The sequence below is a fragment of the Mustela nivalis genome (genome assembly GCF_964662115.1).
Source record: "Mustela nivalis genome assembly, chromosome: 9".
Classification (NCBI taxonomy): Eukaryota; Metazoa; Chordata; class Mammalia; order Carnivora; family Mustelidae; genus Mustela; species Mustela nivalis.
In genome coordinates, this window is record NC_139028.1 from 72787127 (window position 1) to 72805839 (window position 18713).

An 18713-nucleotide genomic window follows, 5' to 3' on the forward strand; every position below is an offset into this window, starting at 1 on the left:
ATCTTTGTAAAAACATCATTTGCACTGCGGGAGGTAAGATAAGTAAACTCTGAAAATGTTGTCCAATCAGAACAGGTCAGTCTGTGGTGTTCATAGGCAAAGGTTGTCCACTGCACTTTGTTGAAGAGGCCATTTCTCTTGTCTGTGTTTCAGCATCCTCTTTGGATATCTGCAGCCTAGGCTGTGACTGGCTAATTTTTGCTAGGATAACTTATCTTCCTCATAGCTTCCCCACATTCTCCACCAGGAGAAGGTCACCCGGCCTAGAAAAGCTCTTGTGGCTATAAATTTTGGCAGCAGCTGTGATCTACTAAAGGGAAGAGCCCCAAGGCCATAAATGGCATTCTGAGATGTCAGAGAGCTTGGGGGACCCTTGGGTTCCCTCCTGTTAGGGAAGGGCATAGGTGCCCGAAACAGGATTGTGACTTACCCATAGTCTCCCCAAAGAAGGCAGGTGTTCCTCTTTAGGAATTGATCACCTTCCTTGCTCCCCATCCCCGAGGATCCTGGCACAGCAGCATCTGCTATCCCAGACCCCTTCTAGGCAAGGCAGGTAGGACTCTCCCCTTCTCCCCATGAGCATATGGAGGCCCCCGGGCCTAGAGCAGCCACGAAAGGAGTTTAACCATCCTTCCCCAAGCCGGACAGACATGAGTACACCCCAGCAGGGGGCTCTCTCAGGGAACTCACCTGAGGTGTCATCCCGTGGCAGATGTACACGATGGGAACGTTCTCTGAGTCTGGACCCTGATCGAGACACAAGTCAGTCTTCAGAGAGTTCTGCAGCTGAATGCCAGAGGAGGGGCAGCCACACCAAAGAGAAAGGAGCAGAGAAACAAATGTATTAAATCAGGAGAAGCCAGCATTTCACAGAGACAGGCTCCATTTCCATAATCAACCCAAGGTCCCTTGAATACTGTGCACAGCAACAAGCACCAGCTTTTGCCTGAATAAAGGGAAACCCAGCTTTGTGTGAAGGAGAGCTGTTCTCATGTTGTTGAAAGGTAAGCGGAGACAGTGTAGGTAAGAATAAAAGATACACACACACAGAAGAGATGCTCAGGGTGCACCCCCCTCCATTTCCACAGGGGTGACACCAGGGCTTCCAATAGTCCCCAGAAAGAAGTCTTTGCTCTGGAAGGTTGGGGGAAGTGGGCAACATGTTTGTTGCTTTCAAGTCTGAGATGTCCTCTGGGACCAGGTCCTCTCTGCCCCTCCACAGATTCACAGATCCAGCAGCGGCTGGCCTGGTCCCACTGGTGCCCAGATGACAAGGGTGTTCCAGAGTGGGAGTTCTTGCAGGTGAATAAGGAGAAGGGAGCCAAGGGAGTAGGAGAAGAGAGAGGTATCTCTTACCCTCACCTGCAGGCACATAGCAAACAACAGAACCAATGCCTTACCATGTCAGGTAAGAAAACCAGTATTCAATGTCCCTTTCTGGCAGAAGCCCACTCCCAGACCTGGAAAGGACAGCTTACAGTCCCCATGGCCCTGCTCACCAGCCACAGCTGAGCAGACCATGGTGGGCACCAGCAGATAGTTTGGAATGAGTTAATACTTCTCTTTCTTTTTCTCCCTCTCCTCCATCCTTCTCTTTCTGGAATGGAAGCATCTCATCATTGTCTTATTCCATGCTAGAACTCTCAGTGAGAGAGTCAATGGTCCATGGGTGGCGGCCGCTAGAATTGTGAGGCCATTTAGATTGGGTCTGGGGGATCTGCTGAGCCAGGTGTAAGCAGAGAAGCCCAGCTGTGGCCAAGGAAGAGATGCAGCATGAGACGGAATGAGAGACACTGTGCCCCGCTCTGGCTTTGGTGGCTTCCCAATGCTAGTGCCCATGCCCAGCTCTACGTCAGTTCCTGTGGGCATATGCAAGGAGGTGGCATTGTTCCCCACCTTACCTTGAGTTTGAGCTAGCTTACATAGCTCTTCTTAGCTTCGAAGCGCTCTGTTTGGAACAGGACAGAGATACTGGAATTCAGGGAAGACCAGGGTAAAGGACCGCAGGTGGGTCATCTATTCGAGGAGGCCAGAGACTGACAGCGGCTGAGCTTCCATGGTCTTGACAACTTGTGGCAGAAGTGCAGGGAACCCAGGGAAGGGATGCAAAACGGCATGATCAGAGGCCCATGTGTGCTCCCAGAATAGCCTGTTCTTGATAGGGAAAGGAATAGAGTCAAATCCCTTTCTTGAGCTTTCTCACCTCTACCGGGTGAAGGCACTTCAATCCCAGACTTGTGGTTTGGAGGTTCTGAAGAATTATAAACATGAGCCAGCTCCCGAGGCAGAGGCCCCAGAAACATCCATGCAGCAAATCCTCTTTTGTAAAACAACTATGTGGCTTGCCTTTGGGAGGGAGCCCATATCAATACATTCAGGACTTCTCCTGCAGCCTGCAGAGAAGCGGGTGTCGCAACTAATGCTGAGAGCTGTAATCCATTCGTGAGACCTGCTAACGGCGGTCGCAGGGAGAAAGATCCAGAAAGCCCTGATGTCAGCCTTGGCTTTCTGCTGGGTTCTCAAAGCCATCCTCTGGGTGAGGAGGTAGGCGGTGCCTTTCGATAAAGTCCCCCTGGCTCTGTCATCCCTCCCCCGTGAAGCAGGTGGTCTTTGATGCTGTCGGGAGAGGCAGGCTGGGATGGAATCCTGGCTCCAGCTGTGTGGTCTTGGACGAAGAACACAACTCCTTCTTGTCTGTTTTCTTCTCTCTAACGTAGGGATAATACCAGCGCCTACCTCACAGGATTGTTAGTGGAGGAGTAAACGCAAGCATATCCACAAGTAGGGAGCACCGGGCCTGACAAACAGCAAATGCACAGTAATTGTTCGCTACTCCTGTGACTGCTATGACCTTGCTGACAGCCACTCAGGGCAACTGGCCGTTATGGCTGCATCTCTGTGCCAGCCACCGCGCCAAGTGCTTGCCGCGTGTCCCCCCACCTCTCCCTCAGAGGAACCTGGCCAGGTCGGCGACATTCTCTCTTTGAAGGATGAGGAACTGTGGCGTAGCCAGAAGGTCTGCCTGACCTCCTTGTGTGTGATGCCACGCCCGTGGCACGGACCCTTCCCCATGTCGCCCCTCCTTAGGCCTTCTCTTTGTCTGGCTAAATGCGCCTCCTCCTTTGGTTCTCAGCTTCTCTGTCACTCCGGAAGTCTCTCCTGACCCAAGCCTGGGTGTCAGGCCGTGGCCCCGTGGTCTACCAGGGCCTCCATTGATCTTACTGCTGCATTTAGCGTGCTTGGTTCTTGTCCCTTCTTCGAGTGCCTGTCTCCCCCGTCTGACCAGGCTAGGTTTGAGTCTTTCTCATTGTCTCAGACAAGGGCCGGTCCTGGCCCACAGTAGACAGTAAATACACACATGGAATGAATGAACGACGGCAGCGAACACATGAATGGCGTTCCCAAACGAATGACGTCAGGAAGCAGACAAGCAGCAAGTTCTTTCCATCGTGCAAATGGTGACAATCCCGAGACTGTGAGAAATGCCCCCTGAGATGGTATGATTACAGCTTTGAAGGTTTTGTAAATGGTTGAGATTACACACAGAGTACATGGCAAAGCTAACATTGCAGAAGCCGGGCGTGTCTGTTTCTAGATGCTGCTTCATCTCTGCTGTCAGCACTAGAGCTGAGATTGATTCAAGGACCCTGCCTCTTGGATGTGGGGCTCAGGGATCCAGGGGAAACCGATGCCCACACAACGGGGCCCACAGGCCCTTCTGCCCACAGGAGTCATTAATGGAATCTATTAGCGGATAAGTGGCCAGGGCTCTAGACTTGACCCTGACCCCACTGAGAGTCCCAGGAGGTTATTTGACCTGAGCAATATAGTTTGGCCTAAGATGGAAAAGAAAGGGTAGAAAGAAACTCTACCCCTTAGAAGACATCTGGTCTCTGCATTTTAGAATAAAAATAATCCCTAGAAAGAATGATTCAGCCTCAGCAAATCCTGCTCTTGCGGCTGTATCCTGCTTTGCCCATCTTCACCCGAGTGCCCCCATTAGGAGTTCATTATGATCCTTGACAAGCAAGCGTGGTTCTGCTCTGTCAGAGCCCGGCCCGTGGAGGAGTCAGAAGGGGCGGGGGGCTGGCTGGGCCCTAAGCAGTGGCTGGCAGATGAACATGGCGTGCCGGGGTGGGGTGGGGGAGGTTGTCAGAGACCTCCGCCAGCCCCAGGGATGGCTAGCCCTGCTCAGCCCTTGGGGATGATGAGAGAGTGGCTTTTCAGCCACTCCGAGTAAAAACAGCTCAAATTATGGACGCAGTCAAATCCATACCACAGCCCTGTATATGCCACTTACTATTTGATCAGCTAAAGGTTTCTGGGTGTGGTGGTAAGAGGGTTCCACGGTAAACCTGTTGTACATGTCATTAAGATGAGACCCTTCTGCTTGGAAGATGAGAATGCTTTGGCCAAGACCCAGAGCTTGAATGGACACACACACACACACACACACACACACACACACATACCCCTCCCCTCTTTAAGTAATAGTTGGTGGCCTGGGCTGAGAAGTTTCCCAGTATCCAGATTACCCCAGCATGAGAAGTAGAGAGGGGAGGGGCCACTAAGGAATTTCCTAAGGAAGTGTCAACTGTGCCATGGAAACTCTTGTGGGAGGATATGACTGCTTCCTAAAGGTTGGCCTGTTAGCTGAAATCTGAGGGGGTTGGGGGGATTCCTGGGATCCTGGCTCTGTGCCCTGTAGAACCCTAGGATGTCAGAGTTGGGAGGCCTGCAAAGAACGTGGAGGCCAGTCCGTAGCTAGCATTCTTCTTCCCCTCCCAGGCAGGGGCTCTGCCCATTATATTCCTGCGGAGGCAGGCCTTGAACTTGGTTCTGAGCACGGCTTATCCAGGGAAGAGGCCGCAGTTCTTCCTTTGAGTTTCATGCTAGGATATCAAAAAGGTCTGAGGGGATACTCTCCAAAGGGAGGAAGCAGAGTGATATCAGGAGCTGATGTCTTAGGCTCAGTTTCTCTGCTGATGACCTTTGTGAACATGAGAAGAGCACTTTGCCTATCTGTTTCCTCATCTGTTCCATGATGTCAGTATGTAGTTTTGAGGGCTTATAACTGTCAGCAGAAAAGCTCTATGTGTTCAGGAAGCAAAAACCAGGTGAGGTATCAAAAACCCAATCAGGTATCATTGAAAATACTTCAAGAGTTGAATGATCCTGGGAACATTGGGACAATAGTAGAGATTACCATATTCAAAGCATTTTAACATTAGACAGAACATACAAATTGCCAGGATATATAATATATTTATGTATCTTAGATATTTTTCTACTTTAGAAGCACAGTATTATTTTGCCTCATTTAACAGAGGAAGAAACCAAGACCCACAGATGTTAAGACACTTGACTGATAAGTGGCTTGGTCAAGATTGGAACCAGGTCTGTCTGGATCCAAACCCTATGCCTTCCATTGGGGTGACTGCTCTGTGCCAATCAACAGGTGGTCCTAAAATATCCCTCAAAATACAGTGAACCCAGGAAGGTTGTATTCCAGAACTCCTTTCCTAGAAGCTGTGTGTGTGAGTAGAAAGCATAAGCCCTTAGATGGGGGAGGCATGCAGGCTGGTTGCTAGAACCTCAGGCACCCATGCTGGGGGACAGCAGGTGTTCATTATATTATCTTGCCAGTCTACCCTAACTGCAGGTATTTGCTTTATTAAGAAGAACATGAAGGTTTTAGGCTAGAGCTAAATTGCTTAAGACTGTAAAGGAGAGATTTAGAACAAGGGAACAGAGGTTTGAGTTATAACACCAAAGGCTGTCTCTCGTCCACTGGTCTACCAGATGTCCCACATAGGAGGCTGCCTCTCATCTGCTGGTCTACCAGAGGTCCCTACATGGGAGGTTGCCTCTAGTTCACTGGTCTACCAGAGGTCCCACATAGGAGGCTGCCTCTAGTCCTCTAGTCTACACATGGGAGGCTGAAGCCTCCTCCTCTCCTTTCCTCTGACCCCACACCTCTGCCTGGCCTTGTTTTCTATGCCTGCATGAAGCCCCAGGGGACCCTTCCTTACCACCCCATAGGCGATGATGTCCGAGTACATCCTCATCTCTGGGTACACACTGACCAGGTACCACCGGAAGGTCTTGCACTGCAGCTGCTTCCTCAGAGCCTTCCTCGCTGTGATGTCCCCGATGTCGATCCCAGAGTCCTGCAAGGGTAAGCAAATGCAGAGCTCCAGCCACCAACAGGACACCGCTTCTCCCCAGATCTCCCCAGGCTCCTGGACACTGTCCAGGCCCAGGCTCCTGGACACTGTCTAGTGAAGGAAGGACGTGGGGACTTAGCTCATTCATTTCCCTGCATTGTACGTAACCCCATGACTGTCCCCACGTGGGCACTGAAACATGAGGGCTGCACGGATGGGGACTATCATCTAAGGCCATTGAAAATAAATGAAAAAAAAGGAAAGAAAAGAAAAGAAAAAGCTGGTGCCCAGGTGTAGGTGAAAGATACTGAAGCATACAGTTGGAGGTTTTTTCTATCTTATGATATGAGACAAGAGGTTCTGAGCTATTAGTGGGAGGAGAGAGAAGGGGGAGAGTTGAAGATGGAGTCATACTAATTCAAATTCTATTCCTAATCATTGTAACAACAAAGGCTTGTCGAAGGCTTGTCGAACACTCGAGAAGTGCGAGGTTCAGTCCTCCATGAGACCTGCCCCGGGGTTTACATTTATGCACAGTGCCCCATTTGCAAAGAGGTTCTGCGACATCTTGCCTGAAGTCCTACAGCTGATAAAAGGCAGAGCTGAGACTTGAACCCCAGAGCCTGTCCTTCTGCCTCCTAAGACCCAAGTTCTTAGTGTAGAGAGTACTTGGGTCTGTCACTTCCCGGGGATATCAGCAAGGTGGGCCCTAAGCCATCACCATACACCAGACAAGGAGTAGTAATGGAGACATGGAGGTGTCCTTGAGTTAGAGAGAGGGAAAAGTCCCCACATTTCTTGTGGTCCCAGAGCCGAGGGGAGAACACGGAGTCCCTGCATACCAGCCCTGCACCAGGCACAGGACCAGGCAAAGAGGGGCTGAAGCCAGAGCAGAGGACGGCGAGGAGTCTCTGCAGCTGGGAGTCCGATGGGGACTCAGCGACTTCTTAGAGGATGTCTCCACGGAGCCAGGGACCAGCCAGGTCCAGTGGTATCTCACGAGACACTAGCCCAGCATGGAGGGAGGGAGCAAAGGGAGATGCGGCTCTCTCTCACTGATGCCTCAGCTCATGTGTTGGCTGTGGGAACCCCCGGGGTTCTAGGGTCAACTCTGGGGTCAAGTTCTTGGGCTTGGGAAGATAATGAAATGGACATTTGAAGTGTCTGAGAAAAATCAGAAAGAAGGCTGCTGCACATATCTGCCCGTGATTGGAACAAAGTATTTGGTATTAGATCGGGGGGCTCAAGGAACAACCAAGTGTAGATACAGAAGAAATACATTTATTTTTGCCCACCAGAATTTAGGCAATATAAAAATACAAAAATTTGAACCTGCTACGGCCTGAGGGTTCAGGTTTCAGACTGCAAAGGTACAATGCCAGTGAGGAACTTCCTTTGAGGACATCTTGATGACCTCACCTATGACTTGCCTACTCCTCAGCTCCCGCCCAGAGCCCTCCCAGCAACTATTTGGCTTTTCTCTGCTGGATTCAGGAAACGTGTTTGACTGATCTCCATGCCCTGACCTACTGCTCAGCTGAGCTATGGATGAGACCAGGTTGAGAATGTTTGAGTCTCAAATGTAGCAGCTGGCAATAAATGTGACCTACTCACTCCCTCCACCCCTTACCCCAAGGGATCTGTTAAGTTTTAGCTTTTTGAACTTCCCTGCACCTTATCCTTATCTCGCAAACCTATTTGCCAGGGCCCAGGCCTTCCCTCTTCACGGTATAATTGCCTTTGCATGAAAACAAACTCTGTGTCTCAGTTTTTATGGGAAGCCACTAGAAGCTAGAAGAACCTGCCCCTGGAAGGACTCTGTGTTTTCTTAAATTCTGGGTTCCCATGGGAAAAATTTCTTTCTATGCTCAGGATCAAGGGACAGTTTGTCTCTCTCCCTATGACTTTATGGAAGGTGGGAGAACGATCCACCAGGGGTCCATTTCCACTTTAACTTCTAGGAGACTCTAGGACCAGAGCTTTGCTCAACTTATATTTCTGGTTATCATGGCCCTTTTCCCTTCCTATTTATTAGTTGACTTTCGCCTAGCTGTTTTAATGGTTCAGCGTCTATACTGTGTATTTACTATAAATTGCATCAAACTCTTTTCAGTTTGGGGTTAGAAATTGAAAAATAAGCAAACATTCTCAGAGAGGGTCATGTTGGCCCTTATTATTTAAAAAGAAAACAACAACAACAAAACACAAAACACATTTTCCCCCTTTGCCAAATACTCAGTGGGTTGAATAGTGAGCGTCTCCTGCAAAATTCGTGTCTACCTAGAACCTATGAATGTGGTCTTATTTGGAAATAGGACCATTGCAGGTGGAATTCAGATCTGTGGATGAAATCAGTTGGGTTTGGGGTGAGCTCTAAATGCAATTACTGGTATATTTATAAATCAGAGGAGAAGGTTTGTACACACAGAGACATAGAGACGAGGGCCAAGATTGGAGTGATGCATTTACAAACCAAGGAATGACAGGAGCCACTAAAGCTGGAAGAGGCAAGAAATATCCTCTTCTAGAGCCTTCTGAGGGAGCACAGTGTCACCAGCACCTTGATGTTGGGCTTCTGGGCTCCAGAACTGTGAGAGAATCAAATTCTGTTGTTGAAAGCCACTCGATGTGTGGCAATGGGTTATGGCAGCTCTCGGAATCAAAAACACTCAGCCACAAAAAAAGCTGTATTCCTGGGGCACCTGGGTGGCTCAGTTGGTTAAAGTGGCTGCCTTCAGCTTGGGTCATGATCCCAGAGTCCTGGGATCAAGTCCCACGATGGGCTCCTTGTTTGGTGGGAAGCCTGCTTCTTCCTTTCCCCCTGCCTACCGTTCTGCCTACTTGTGCTCTCTATCTCTGTATAAAATAAATACGTAAAATATTGAATTTTTTTTTTTTTAAAAAGCTATATTCCTGCCTGTGTGTGTGGCCACATGCACAATCTCTTTTACAGCCAAACCCGAAGAAGGACTGTCAGCTCCCCACCGTCACATAGCCTGTCTTTTAGCAAGAGGAAGCAGGATATTCCTAGAGTTCCCGAACCCCGGGTAAGAAAGCACTGATGCTTTGCTGCAGGCTGACTTTCCGTTTGTTGATGAGCAAACTGATTTTCAATCAAAGCAGACGGGATCCCAGAGCTGGCAGCTCTTCCCACCTTCCAAAAGCTTGGGACCGAACGTGGTGAGGAAGCAGGTGGGAGAAGCAGCTCTGGCTGGTACACAGTCTGGGGAGGACTCAGCACAGAAGGCAAGCGGGGAGGATGGCGACCCGGCAAGGGCATTTTAAAGCTGGGGTGGGAAGGCCCGGGTGTAAACAAGGCCAGCCACAGCAAGAGCTAATACTTAGCTGGTGACTTTGCTATGGGTCGAGCACCGATCCAAGTCTTTACATAGACTAACTTACCTAATTCTCAAGGCAGCCACTGGGCAGGGTCGAAGGGATCCAGCTCCCTACCTACAGCTAGGATGCTGCAGGCAAAGGGGAAATCAATAGGCAGATGTCCTTGTGGTTGAGCACAAGGTACTGGGGCAGCACCCCATCAAGGGCAGCTGGGGACACTCTTAGGGAAAACACAGGGGGTGGGTGTTGTAGCATCCACACTTCCTCCCTCTTCTTTCTTTGTCAGTTCATCTTCAGTACGTGTCAGGTGTTGTCTTAAGCTCTCTGCATACTAACAGGAAGAAGATGCAGACTTTGCCTGAAAGGAAGATCTGGAAGATCCAGACAAGTCAACAGTCTCTCTGCACACAGTGTGCAGAGAGGGAAGCTGAGGGGGAGCTGCCCTATGGGGCAGCCAGGATGGGGGGGGCAGTGGAAGAAGTGAGGGTGAGCAGTCTCGGAAGGCTTCCTAGAGTAGATGATGCTCAAGGTGAATTTGGAAGGACTAGCAGGATGAGCTAAACTAGTATTACTCAAACTTGGCAGTCCCAAACCACCACCCAGAAAGTTTTTAATGGATTCTGGCACCACTAGGCATCTACTCATCAGAATCTCTAAGGATGAGACCCAGAAGCAGTACATTTAAAGCTCTTCAAGTCATTCTGATGCAGTTGGTCTGCAGATGCGCTTTTAGGAGTTACTGACCAAAGGAGAAAGGAATGGCACATACTGCCAGCAGATCCATTTGTTAATAAAGCATCAGTCAGGCTTTCCTGAGCCCTGACCACACGCCTGCCTTGTGCGAGGCCTGCTGGCACAAAAGGGAAGAACACGATCTGTCCCCAGAAAGCCTCGAGTCTCAGGCAGTAGTTCCCAGCCCTGGACGGACATTAGAATCCCTGAAGAGCTTTCCAAAAAATGATCCCTGGTCCCCTTCCAAACCAATTAAGTCATAATCTCTGGGGCTAGAGCACAAGGGATTTTAAAGTTCTGCCAGATTTGAGAGCCCCTGGTTTAATGAGAGAGAGAGAGAGACTTTTATACAACAGAACATTCTTTTACACAGCGATGATGCAATGACAGAGACATGCAGGCAAAGGGGGCATTTTCTCCCACTGAGGCTGACTTCCTAGAGGAGGGGTCTCGGCGCTGGGTCTAACTCGGTGGAGGGAAATGGGGGAAGGTGAAGGCTGGGGAAGAGGCCGAGGGTAGGGAATGCACGCAGCGAGGACAAGATGCGCAAAAGCACGGAGGGCAGAAACAGTGCGGAGCGGTCGCGTGCGTTCTCTCTGGCTGTGCCGTCCGAGGAACTCCGGGACAGGACGGGGGGGAGAGGGGGCTAGAGGCGGCAGTGGAGAAAGCAGGTCAAACAACAGGCTTAATGCCTGAACTTGTGCACCGTGGAGAGTCCTTTAAAGATTTTAAGCAGGGCAATGACGTGGTCCCTGTGAGGTTCTTTGTTTGTTTTTTGTTTTTTAAAGATAACTTTGGGTAGTACAGAGGATAGATTTGAAGGGGATAAGGCTTGAGCCAGGGAAACCAGCCCAAAGCTCTCACAGAGGAAGAGACAAGGCTTGAACTCAGATGTGATGGGGTTGGGAAAGGACAGGATAGGGCTCGGTGATGGGCTGGGAATGCGGCTTGAGGGAAAGAAAGATCAAAGGAAGATGCCCAGTTTCAAGCTCGTGGATTTGGGCAGATAGATGGTGGTACCCCAAACCGTGGTGTGGAGGGAAAACAGGAGCAGCTCTGGGGGCGGGGGGAGGATGTTCTCTGTTTTGGCAGACTCCGTCTCAAGTGCTCAAGGGAGCACCCAGGAGATGTGCAGCTGTAGGTCTGAAGCTGAAGGCACAAGTCAGGGCTGCAGATCTTAGTTTGGAAGTCATCAACAGATACAAGCACCCAGGAACAGAAGGGGCCACCAGGGAGATGAGGTTTAATGAAAGCGGTTGGCCAAGGATGGATGCCTGGGTGCACGTAAGCATCTGAGGGAGGTGAGAGTTGCCCACAAGGAAATTAAGAGCAATCAGAGGAAGATGGGGGTGTACTGCGCTGTGGCACCATGGAGCCAAGTGAGTACAGAGTTTCACATGTGGGAATCTTGGAGCTTAAAGACTTTAAAATGTCCATTAAGCAGTTAGGATGCTTTGTCACAAGCAGTTTGGGTGCAGTACTGAGACTTCAGAAGTGAATGGAAGGGAAAAGATGACCCTTTCCAGAAACCCGAGAAGAGGTAGGAGAGGGAATCTGAACAAAGCAGGGAATGTGGGGCGGGCGGGGGTAGGGACAAGGGATAGACTTTTAGAAAACACACTGACCTCTTCCTTTTCCACCTGAGGCTTTATCCTGGACCCTCCCACCCCTCACCTGCTTTTCTTGAGTTCACTCCTCTCTCCTCCCACCCGTCTGACTGGGTTTGAACTACCCCTCTGAGGAGTCACAGATGCACACTGAGTTTCATCATTCTCCAATTACTTTTCTCACTTGGTTCTCTGCCATTCATTGGATTTACTGTCCATTTCCACATTCCATTTCTGGCAGCAGCAATGAGGGGAGAAGTCTAAAAGGTTTGCAGCTTTGGGGTACGGAGAGAAGGTAGTTGGAGTACGGACAGGGCTCTGCTAAGGGACTGGGGATCTATAGTGCTTTATTGCTAGGTTCCTGGGGGACTTTTCAAGCATTCTTAACGTTTTGCTATCAGAGGACACCCACAGAGGCACTCAGCATGCTCCCCAGAATACTGTGATCCAACGCCCACAGCCACAGATGGGTCCAGAAGGCACTGCTGTTTCCCTAGAAACACTCCCACTGTCAGGGATGCAATCCTGGGGCTGGTTCATCAGGGTTGCCCGCACCCTGGCTGGTACTTCTTGGCTCTTCATTCTTCTCTCTGCTGCTGAAATGTCACAGGTTGTGGGCGTATATGTCCCAATGCAAGCTTCCTCCCCCATGATGGTGATGGGGATGGGGAGCTGCCTAAAAGCCCCCGCCCATGGCCCAGCCTATTTTCTCAGTCTCTCAGCCAGAGCGACATTAGCTGGGTGGAGGGATCAGGGAACGGGGCCTTCATATGGAAACTTCAGGCAAATATCAACCATTTCCCTATTAGGAAGAAAGAACTAAAGCTTTTTAAAGGACTCCCAAGGGGAAAGAAGGAGGTCATGCAGTCAACAGCTGTCTCAGATAGACACTGCAACATAAGCAATGATCTCCAGGCAGGCAGGCTGGTGAGCAGGTGGGGGTCCCGTGGCTGGCATCTGTTGGGTTCTCCCAACTCAGTGGTCCAAGGTCATTTCCATATGACACATGGCAAGGCTGAACAAATCTACTAAAGAAATATTGCTTTTTCTCGGGCACTCCGTAAGTGTTAGTGACAAGAGGGATAGAGGACAGTGGCAGGCAACAATGAGATCCTGTAAAGGTTAGAAAGAGCTGAAAAGTGTCCAGAACAGTTCCCTTCTCCCTCCTGAGGATCCTTGAAGGGGTGTATCCCCTCCCCAGGTATGTGGGTCAAGATATCTCAAAGCCATGTGGACATTCCTTAGTGCTCTGGTCAAAGGTTTCATGGAGAAGCCTGAATCCACTCTACAGGGAGATTAAGGTGTGTTTTGTGAATTCTGGTAATTTCTGGTATATTTATATAGCAGAGAAGCTGAGGACCTGGGAACATGAGTTAAACTTGTAACCATCTGCTCCAACATGCTCATTTATTTATTTAAAAAAGATTTTATTTATTTATTTGAGAGAGAGAGAGAGAGAATAAGCACGAGCAGGGGGTAGGGGCAGAGGGAAGAGCGAGAAGCAGACTCCTCACTGCATACGGAGACTGATGTGGGGCTCAATCCTAGGACCCTAAGACCGTGACCTGAGATCATGACCTGAGCCAAAAATCACACATCCAACTGACTGAGTCTCCCAGGCACCCCCAATATTCTCACTTAAAATGAGGGTACTGATGGGGCACCTGGGTGAGACCGTTGGTTACGCATCTATCTGACTCTTGGTTTTGTCTCAGGTTGTGATGTCAGGAGTCATGGGATCGGGTCCGCATCCGGCTCCGCCCTCAGCGTGGAGTCTGCTTGGGTTTCTCTTCTGCCCCCTCCCCCACTGCCTGCACTCTCTCTAAAATAAATAAATCACACACATACAAAATATGAGAATAGTGAAGTCAGGAGAGAAGTCTTCCTTTAAGCACGCTGTCCAGGGACAGGCGTGGGGAGACACAGCTTAGTGTCTCACGGTCAGCCTCTTTTCTTCCACATGTGCTATCTTCTGGGGCAGAGAAGCTACTCTAGCATGGATCACAAGACTCTGGTTGATCCATGGGAAGAAGGGTTTAGACCCATATTTTTTGTTTTTGTGTCCCCCCCACACCCACGCAAATCCCGAAACCCTATCCCCACAAGGGCTTCCTACCTCCTGGGGTATGTTCCAGGCCATGTAGACATGGCTTTTAAACTCGTCCATCCAGACTTCAGCCACCCTAAGGGCATTCCTGCGGACATGGGCCGTGAGGTCCTCGGTGTAGGGCTTGTGGGCTCGCTCGATGTGGGCAATCCGGGAGCAAGGCAGGACCTCCACGCTGCCGCCACACTGCCACACCTGTAGGGGATGCAAGAGCCACTCATCAGTGTCCAGATCTGACTCTAAGCCACTAAACCAGACCAGCCTGAGCACGGACAGCTCCAGCTCTCTTCACCTTGTCTCTCAGGCCACGGTCGGCAAAGGCAGTGAGCTCCACCTTATTTCTACTCCTCTAACAGGAAGAGGATTGAGTCTGTTTGTATCTTGTTTCTTGTTGCCATGGATTTACCAGCAAAGAATTAATGTGCTTTCTCTTCCCATTCCTTCTACTGTGCAAAGAAGAGATTAAACATTTTTGTGAACAAAGATCTGGATTCTCCTTGCCCCTGGTGGAGAAGTTAACAAAAATCTTCAGAATGGTCTCTGCTGCTGTGCTTGACATAGAAGCAGCAGCAGAGGGAGATAGCATCAGAGGGGGAGAGATACAAAGAAGGGAATCATGCGAAGCTTCTCATTGACCTCAGTGACTAAGAGCTTGGACTAGATGTAATTGGATTGAAAAGAAAATAGAGAAAAATGATCTTCTATTCTAAGTGTCAAGGGACAGTGTCTTAGAGGTCTTTCCATGATCATTCCAGCTATTCTGAACTTTGAATGTTCTGGAACATGCGTGTCCTTTTGTGCCCTTGGGCTTTTTTGCCCATTCTATGTGTCGTTTTAGAATGCCACTCCTTCTCCAGCTGAAAAAATATCATCTCTCAAGATCTTGGCCCTATGACCTCTCTGTTGTGGGGTCTTTGTGCAGTTCCTGGGGGCAGAGCCAATTGCTCCCTCCTCCGGTCTCCAAAGCTCTTGCTCTCATGACTTCCTGCTTACCTGTGAGTCTCCCTCTCTTCCTCACTCCGTGCTCCCAGATGGAAGAACAGTATCTCACTTAGTTCTTGTCTCCTAACAAGTTCCTGTCACTTAGTAGCTTAGTTCTTGTCACCTAACAAAAGGCCTGGTACATAAAAGTACTTTGTAAGTCCTTATTGAATAACTATATGGCTGATGGTGTTTAATCACTCAATCAATAAGTGATCAATGCTTAATAAATGTGGGATGAATCTGAAACACTGGGCCAGAGCTGATGAATGAGGCTTCTGGGGGAACACGGTCATCATCTCTGGGTGGACAGCAGAGGTCACTTGTCAGGTACTCTCAGCTGGACAATGTGGTAGAGAATGTTCACACTTATAACATGTATCCATCAACAACCATAGGACTTCATCCAAGATAAAGTCAGCTTTGTTTTCTCTTTCTGTTTTTTATTCAAGTATAGTTAGCACACAGTGTCTTGTTAGTTTCAGGTGTGCACTGTAATGATTCAACAATTCTATACACTTCTCAGTGTTCATCAAGATACTTATCTCTACTTATACTCTAAGGTCAGCTCTGGATTTTACTTAATTACCCCCTGAGTTAGGAAGAGAATGCCTTCTCTTCCGCCTGTCTGTTTCATACCAGTTGTCTAGTTGCTCTGGGTGGTCACAGTCGGAAGGCAACGGATCACTTTTCCATTTTCTGAGCTTGTCTTGCATTTAGTATAATATTTAGAGCGAATGGAAAGGAAACAAGCATTCCCACTGGGTGTCTGCCGTGTGCCAGGTACTGGACTGTGCCTGTGGGCAGGTGGCACACTGTAGTGGTTATGAGGAGAGGACTTGGAACCAGACTCCTTGAATTTAAATCCTGGCTCTGTTTCATGCTAGCTGCATGACCTTGGGTGAGTCACTCCATCTTGCTGTGTTTCAGTTCCCTCCTCTCAAATGGGGATTATAATAGTGCCTCTCTCATGAGGCTACCGAGGAAATTAAAGTGATTATATAGAGAGTGCTTAGGAAAATGCCTTGGACATAAGAAGCATGCCATCAGCTCAGCTGCTACTATACAAACTGTATTCCGCAGGATCTTCAGAATAACCCTGTGAGGGAGTGGTTGATGTCTCCAGCTCCAAATGGGGAAACTGAGACTAAAGGCTATCCCATGGCCAAGGCCACACAGCTGGTACTGAAGGGAAAAGGATCTGTTTGAGCCCCACGGAAGCTCACCAAAGAGAGGAAGCCATGGAAAGCTGTGCACGTTCATGTCCATGACCTATATGTTCTGGGGACCTTGCTGACTTCCAATTCACTGGGCTTAGATTGGCAATGAGAGCCTGTGAATACTGTGAATACGTTATTGACAACACAAAGAGTCGGGGTAATTATTCTTTGCAACTGGAACGGAGGCTATCACTTGGCGATTTTTCAGCAACACAGCACAGAACACGACTCATAACAAAGCTCTTTTATTACAAGACCTGTTTCTCAAAGAGCCGGTTCACCATTTCACGTTAGAGTGGGCGCCTCAGCCGTGCTTTTGATCAGAAGGGTGACGGCCGCACGTCCCATCCACCCCGAGTGCACAGTCGAAGGAGCGGTGTGATCTCAGTGGCGGGCTCTCAAACCCACTCGTTTTCCTTCATTACGGCCACGGCCCTTGTCCAGGATGCTGTCATGGCTCATCTGGACCCTGCAACAACTGATCTCCCTCCTGCCTTCCTCCTCCGGTCTCTTCTCCTCCCAGCAGCCAGAGCAATCTTTGGAAGGTATAAAGGGGATCATGCCCCCCCTGTACATTACCAGCACAACCCCAAGGCTCCTGAGGCTCCTGGGTTCTGTCCTTGCTCAGCCCCCTCCACTCAGGGCTTGCTTCCCCATTCACTCCATGTCACATCATGCTGACCGTTCTCACCCCCCTCCAGCATGCTGGGCTTCTGCACACAGAATTACGTACTCCCCTGCCCAGGGTCTCCTTCAAACATGGGCCAAACAGTGCCCAGGACAGATCACCGGTTTCCCGCAGAGATGGGGCTGGGCTGGGGGGGGGGAGGACATAGTATTTAAAAACACTGCGTTGGAGCCAGTGAGAATTAAATTCAAATATTGTGCTTCTGGCCCCGCTGCTGCGCCACCTTCGGCAGGCGACTTCTCCGCCTGAGCCTCAATGTTGTCCTGGGGAGGAGGGGGATGTGTTCATGCGTTCAACCCAGGGTCTGCTTCAGTCTGAGCACCAGCAGTCAAGAGGGTAGGGGCAGGACACCTGAGCCCATTCTGTCCCCGCTGTGCACCTGCTGAGGGGCGACTTTGGGCCACTTAACCTCTTGTCTATGAAACATGCACAGCAGAAGTCATTTCCGCACAGGGCTGTGGGCTCAGGAAGCCCCCGTGTATGCTATTATTTTCTGAAAACCTTATAATTGCTGCTCTTTAGCTCTCCTGGACACCCGCCTTCTGGGAAAAATGTAACTGCAGAGGACTCCCATGTCTGGCTGAGCCCACCAGACAAGAGACAGGCTGTCTTCCAGAGTGACTGGCTCAGTGTGGAGCAGCGCACCAGGCTCCTCCCCAGAGACTGAGAGCCTTTGTTAACCTAGAGGTCATCAATGGAGAAGATGATGGCATCTGCCTAGACGGCAGCCTTTGGGTTCCCAGTGGTCTCTGGGGACAGGAGCAGAAGATGTAGACCCAGCAGGTTTGGCCCGCCACCTCTGGACCCTGCCCAGTGACACTGAGAAAAACAAGAGGAAGCCCACGTTCTCTGATCCCCAGATGATGAGCGGCTCTGGGGACCAATGACTCGATGCAGAGAGATTCTCAAGTCTTCCCTACAGGGGATCTCAGAGACCCTCTCATGGATGGTAGGCAAAGAAATAGGAAAGAAAATCACTGGCATTTGGACCTTGTGGAAGATGATATCATGAAACTTCCGTGGAGGCGTGGGTGGGACAGGGGATGAGGAAAGGAGTGAAGGGGAGCTGTGCCTGGGACACGTCACAGTTGGCAGGAGGTAGAAAGACCTAAACCAGAAGGAGGCTACAGACAGGAAGGATTATGCCAGAGAAGCAGGGCCACTGGATGGAGGCCAAAGATGTGGGAGACAGGCTTAGCCTGGCAAGTTCCAGTGGGTGAGGGTGCCAAAGGAGGGAGGGCCGGGAAGGTGGGCACCAAAGACATGGCCAAGAAATGAAGGTCAAGGGTTAGTAACCAAGAAAGCTGATGAGGTCACTTCATCAGGAAGCACCTATAAGATAGAGAGCTTGATTTTTACATGGGGGACATGTGAGCCTGGCTTGGTAGAATAAATGAGGCCCGTGCTCGGTCCTACAGGCACTGGGGACACCTGACACCCCTACAGCCCTGGATGTAGGCTGGATCTTGTGGCTCCTGGATGGGCACTGGGAAATAGATTTCTTGACCACATCAAATTCTCTCCTGTCTCTGTGCCTTTGCTCCTGCTATTTCCATCTTTCTGGAACAATCCCCCCCCCCCCACCACTTGTCATCCAGCTCAAATATTACCTTCTCTGACCGCCCATTAGGTTCCCCTCAGAATACTTACGGGGCCCCACCCTTTCTCTCAGTAACACTTACTCACAACACTTCCATTTAGGTATTTACTCTTTTGATGTCTTTCTCCTGCTTCCTGCTAGACTATAAGCTCCCGGAAGACAAGGATCACATTGCATACACCAGCCCCAGGCATTTAGTTTACATCCAATAGCCATTACTTCACTGAGTGATTCCTGTAATCCGAGAGTCCCAGGCTTTCACGGACTACGGA

At 49.9% G+C, this 18713-nt stretch overlaps 1 protein-coding gene across 2 annotated transcripts in view; it reads right to left on the bottom strand.

Annotated features, from left to right (window-relative positions):
- GALNT18 (polypeptide N-acetylgalactosaminyltransferase 18) overlaps positions 1 to 18713 on the bottom strand; it is a 340317-nt gene that overhangs the window by 43305 nt on the left and 278299 nt on the right. For both annotated transcript variants that reach the window (XM_082683098.1, XM_082683099.1), the window contains exons 7-9: positions 13962 to 14147; positions 6033 to 6170; positions 691 to 786 (exon numbers count right to left, since the gene is read on the bottom strand). In XM_082683098.1, coding sequence (XP_082539224.1) covers positions 691 to 786; positions 6033 to 6170; positions 13962 to 14147 — 420 coding nt within the window. The remainder of the gene's footprint in view (positions 1 to 690; positions 787 to 6032; positions 6171 to 13961; positions 14148 to 18713) is intronic.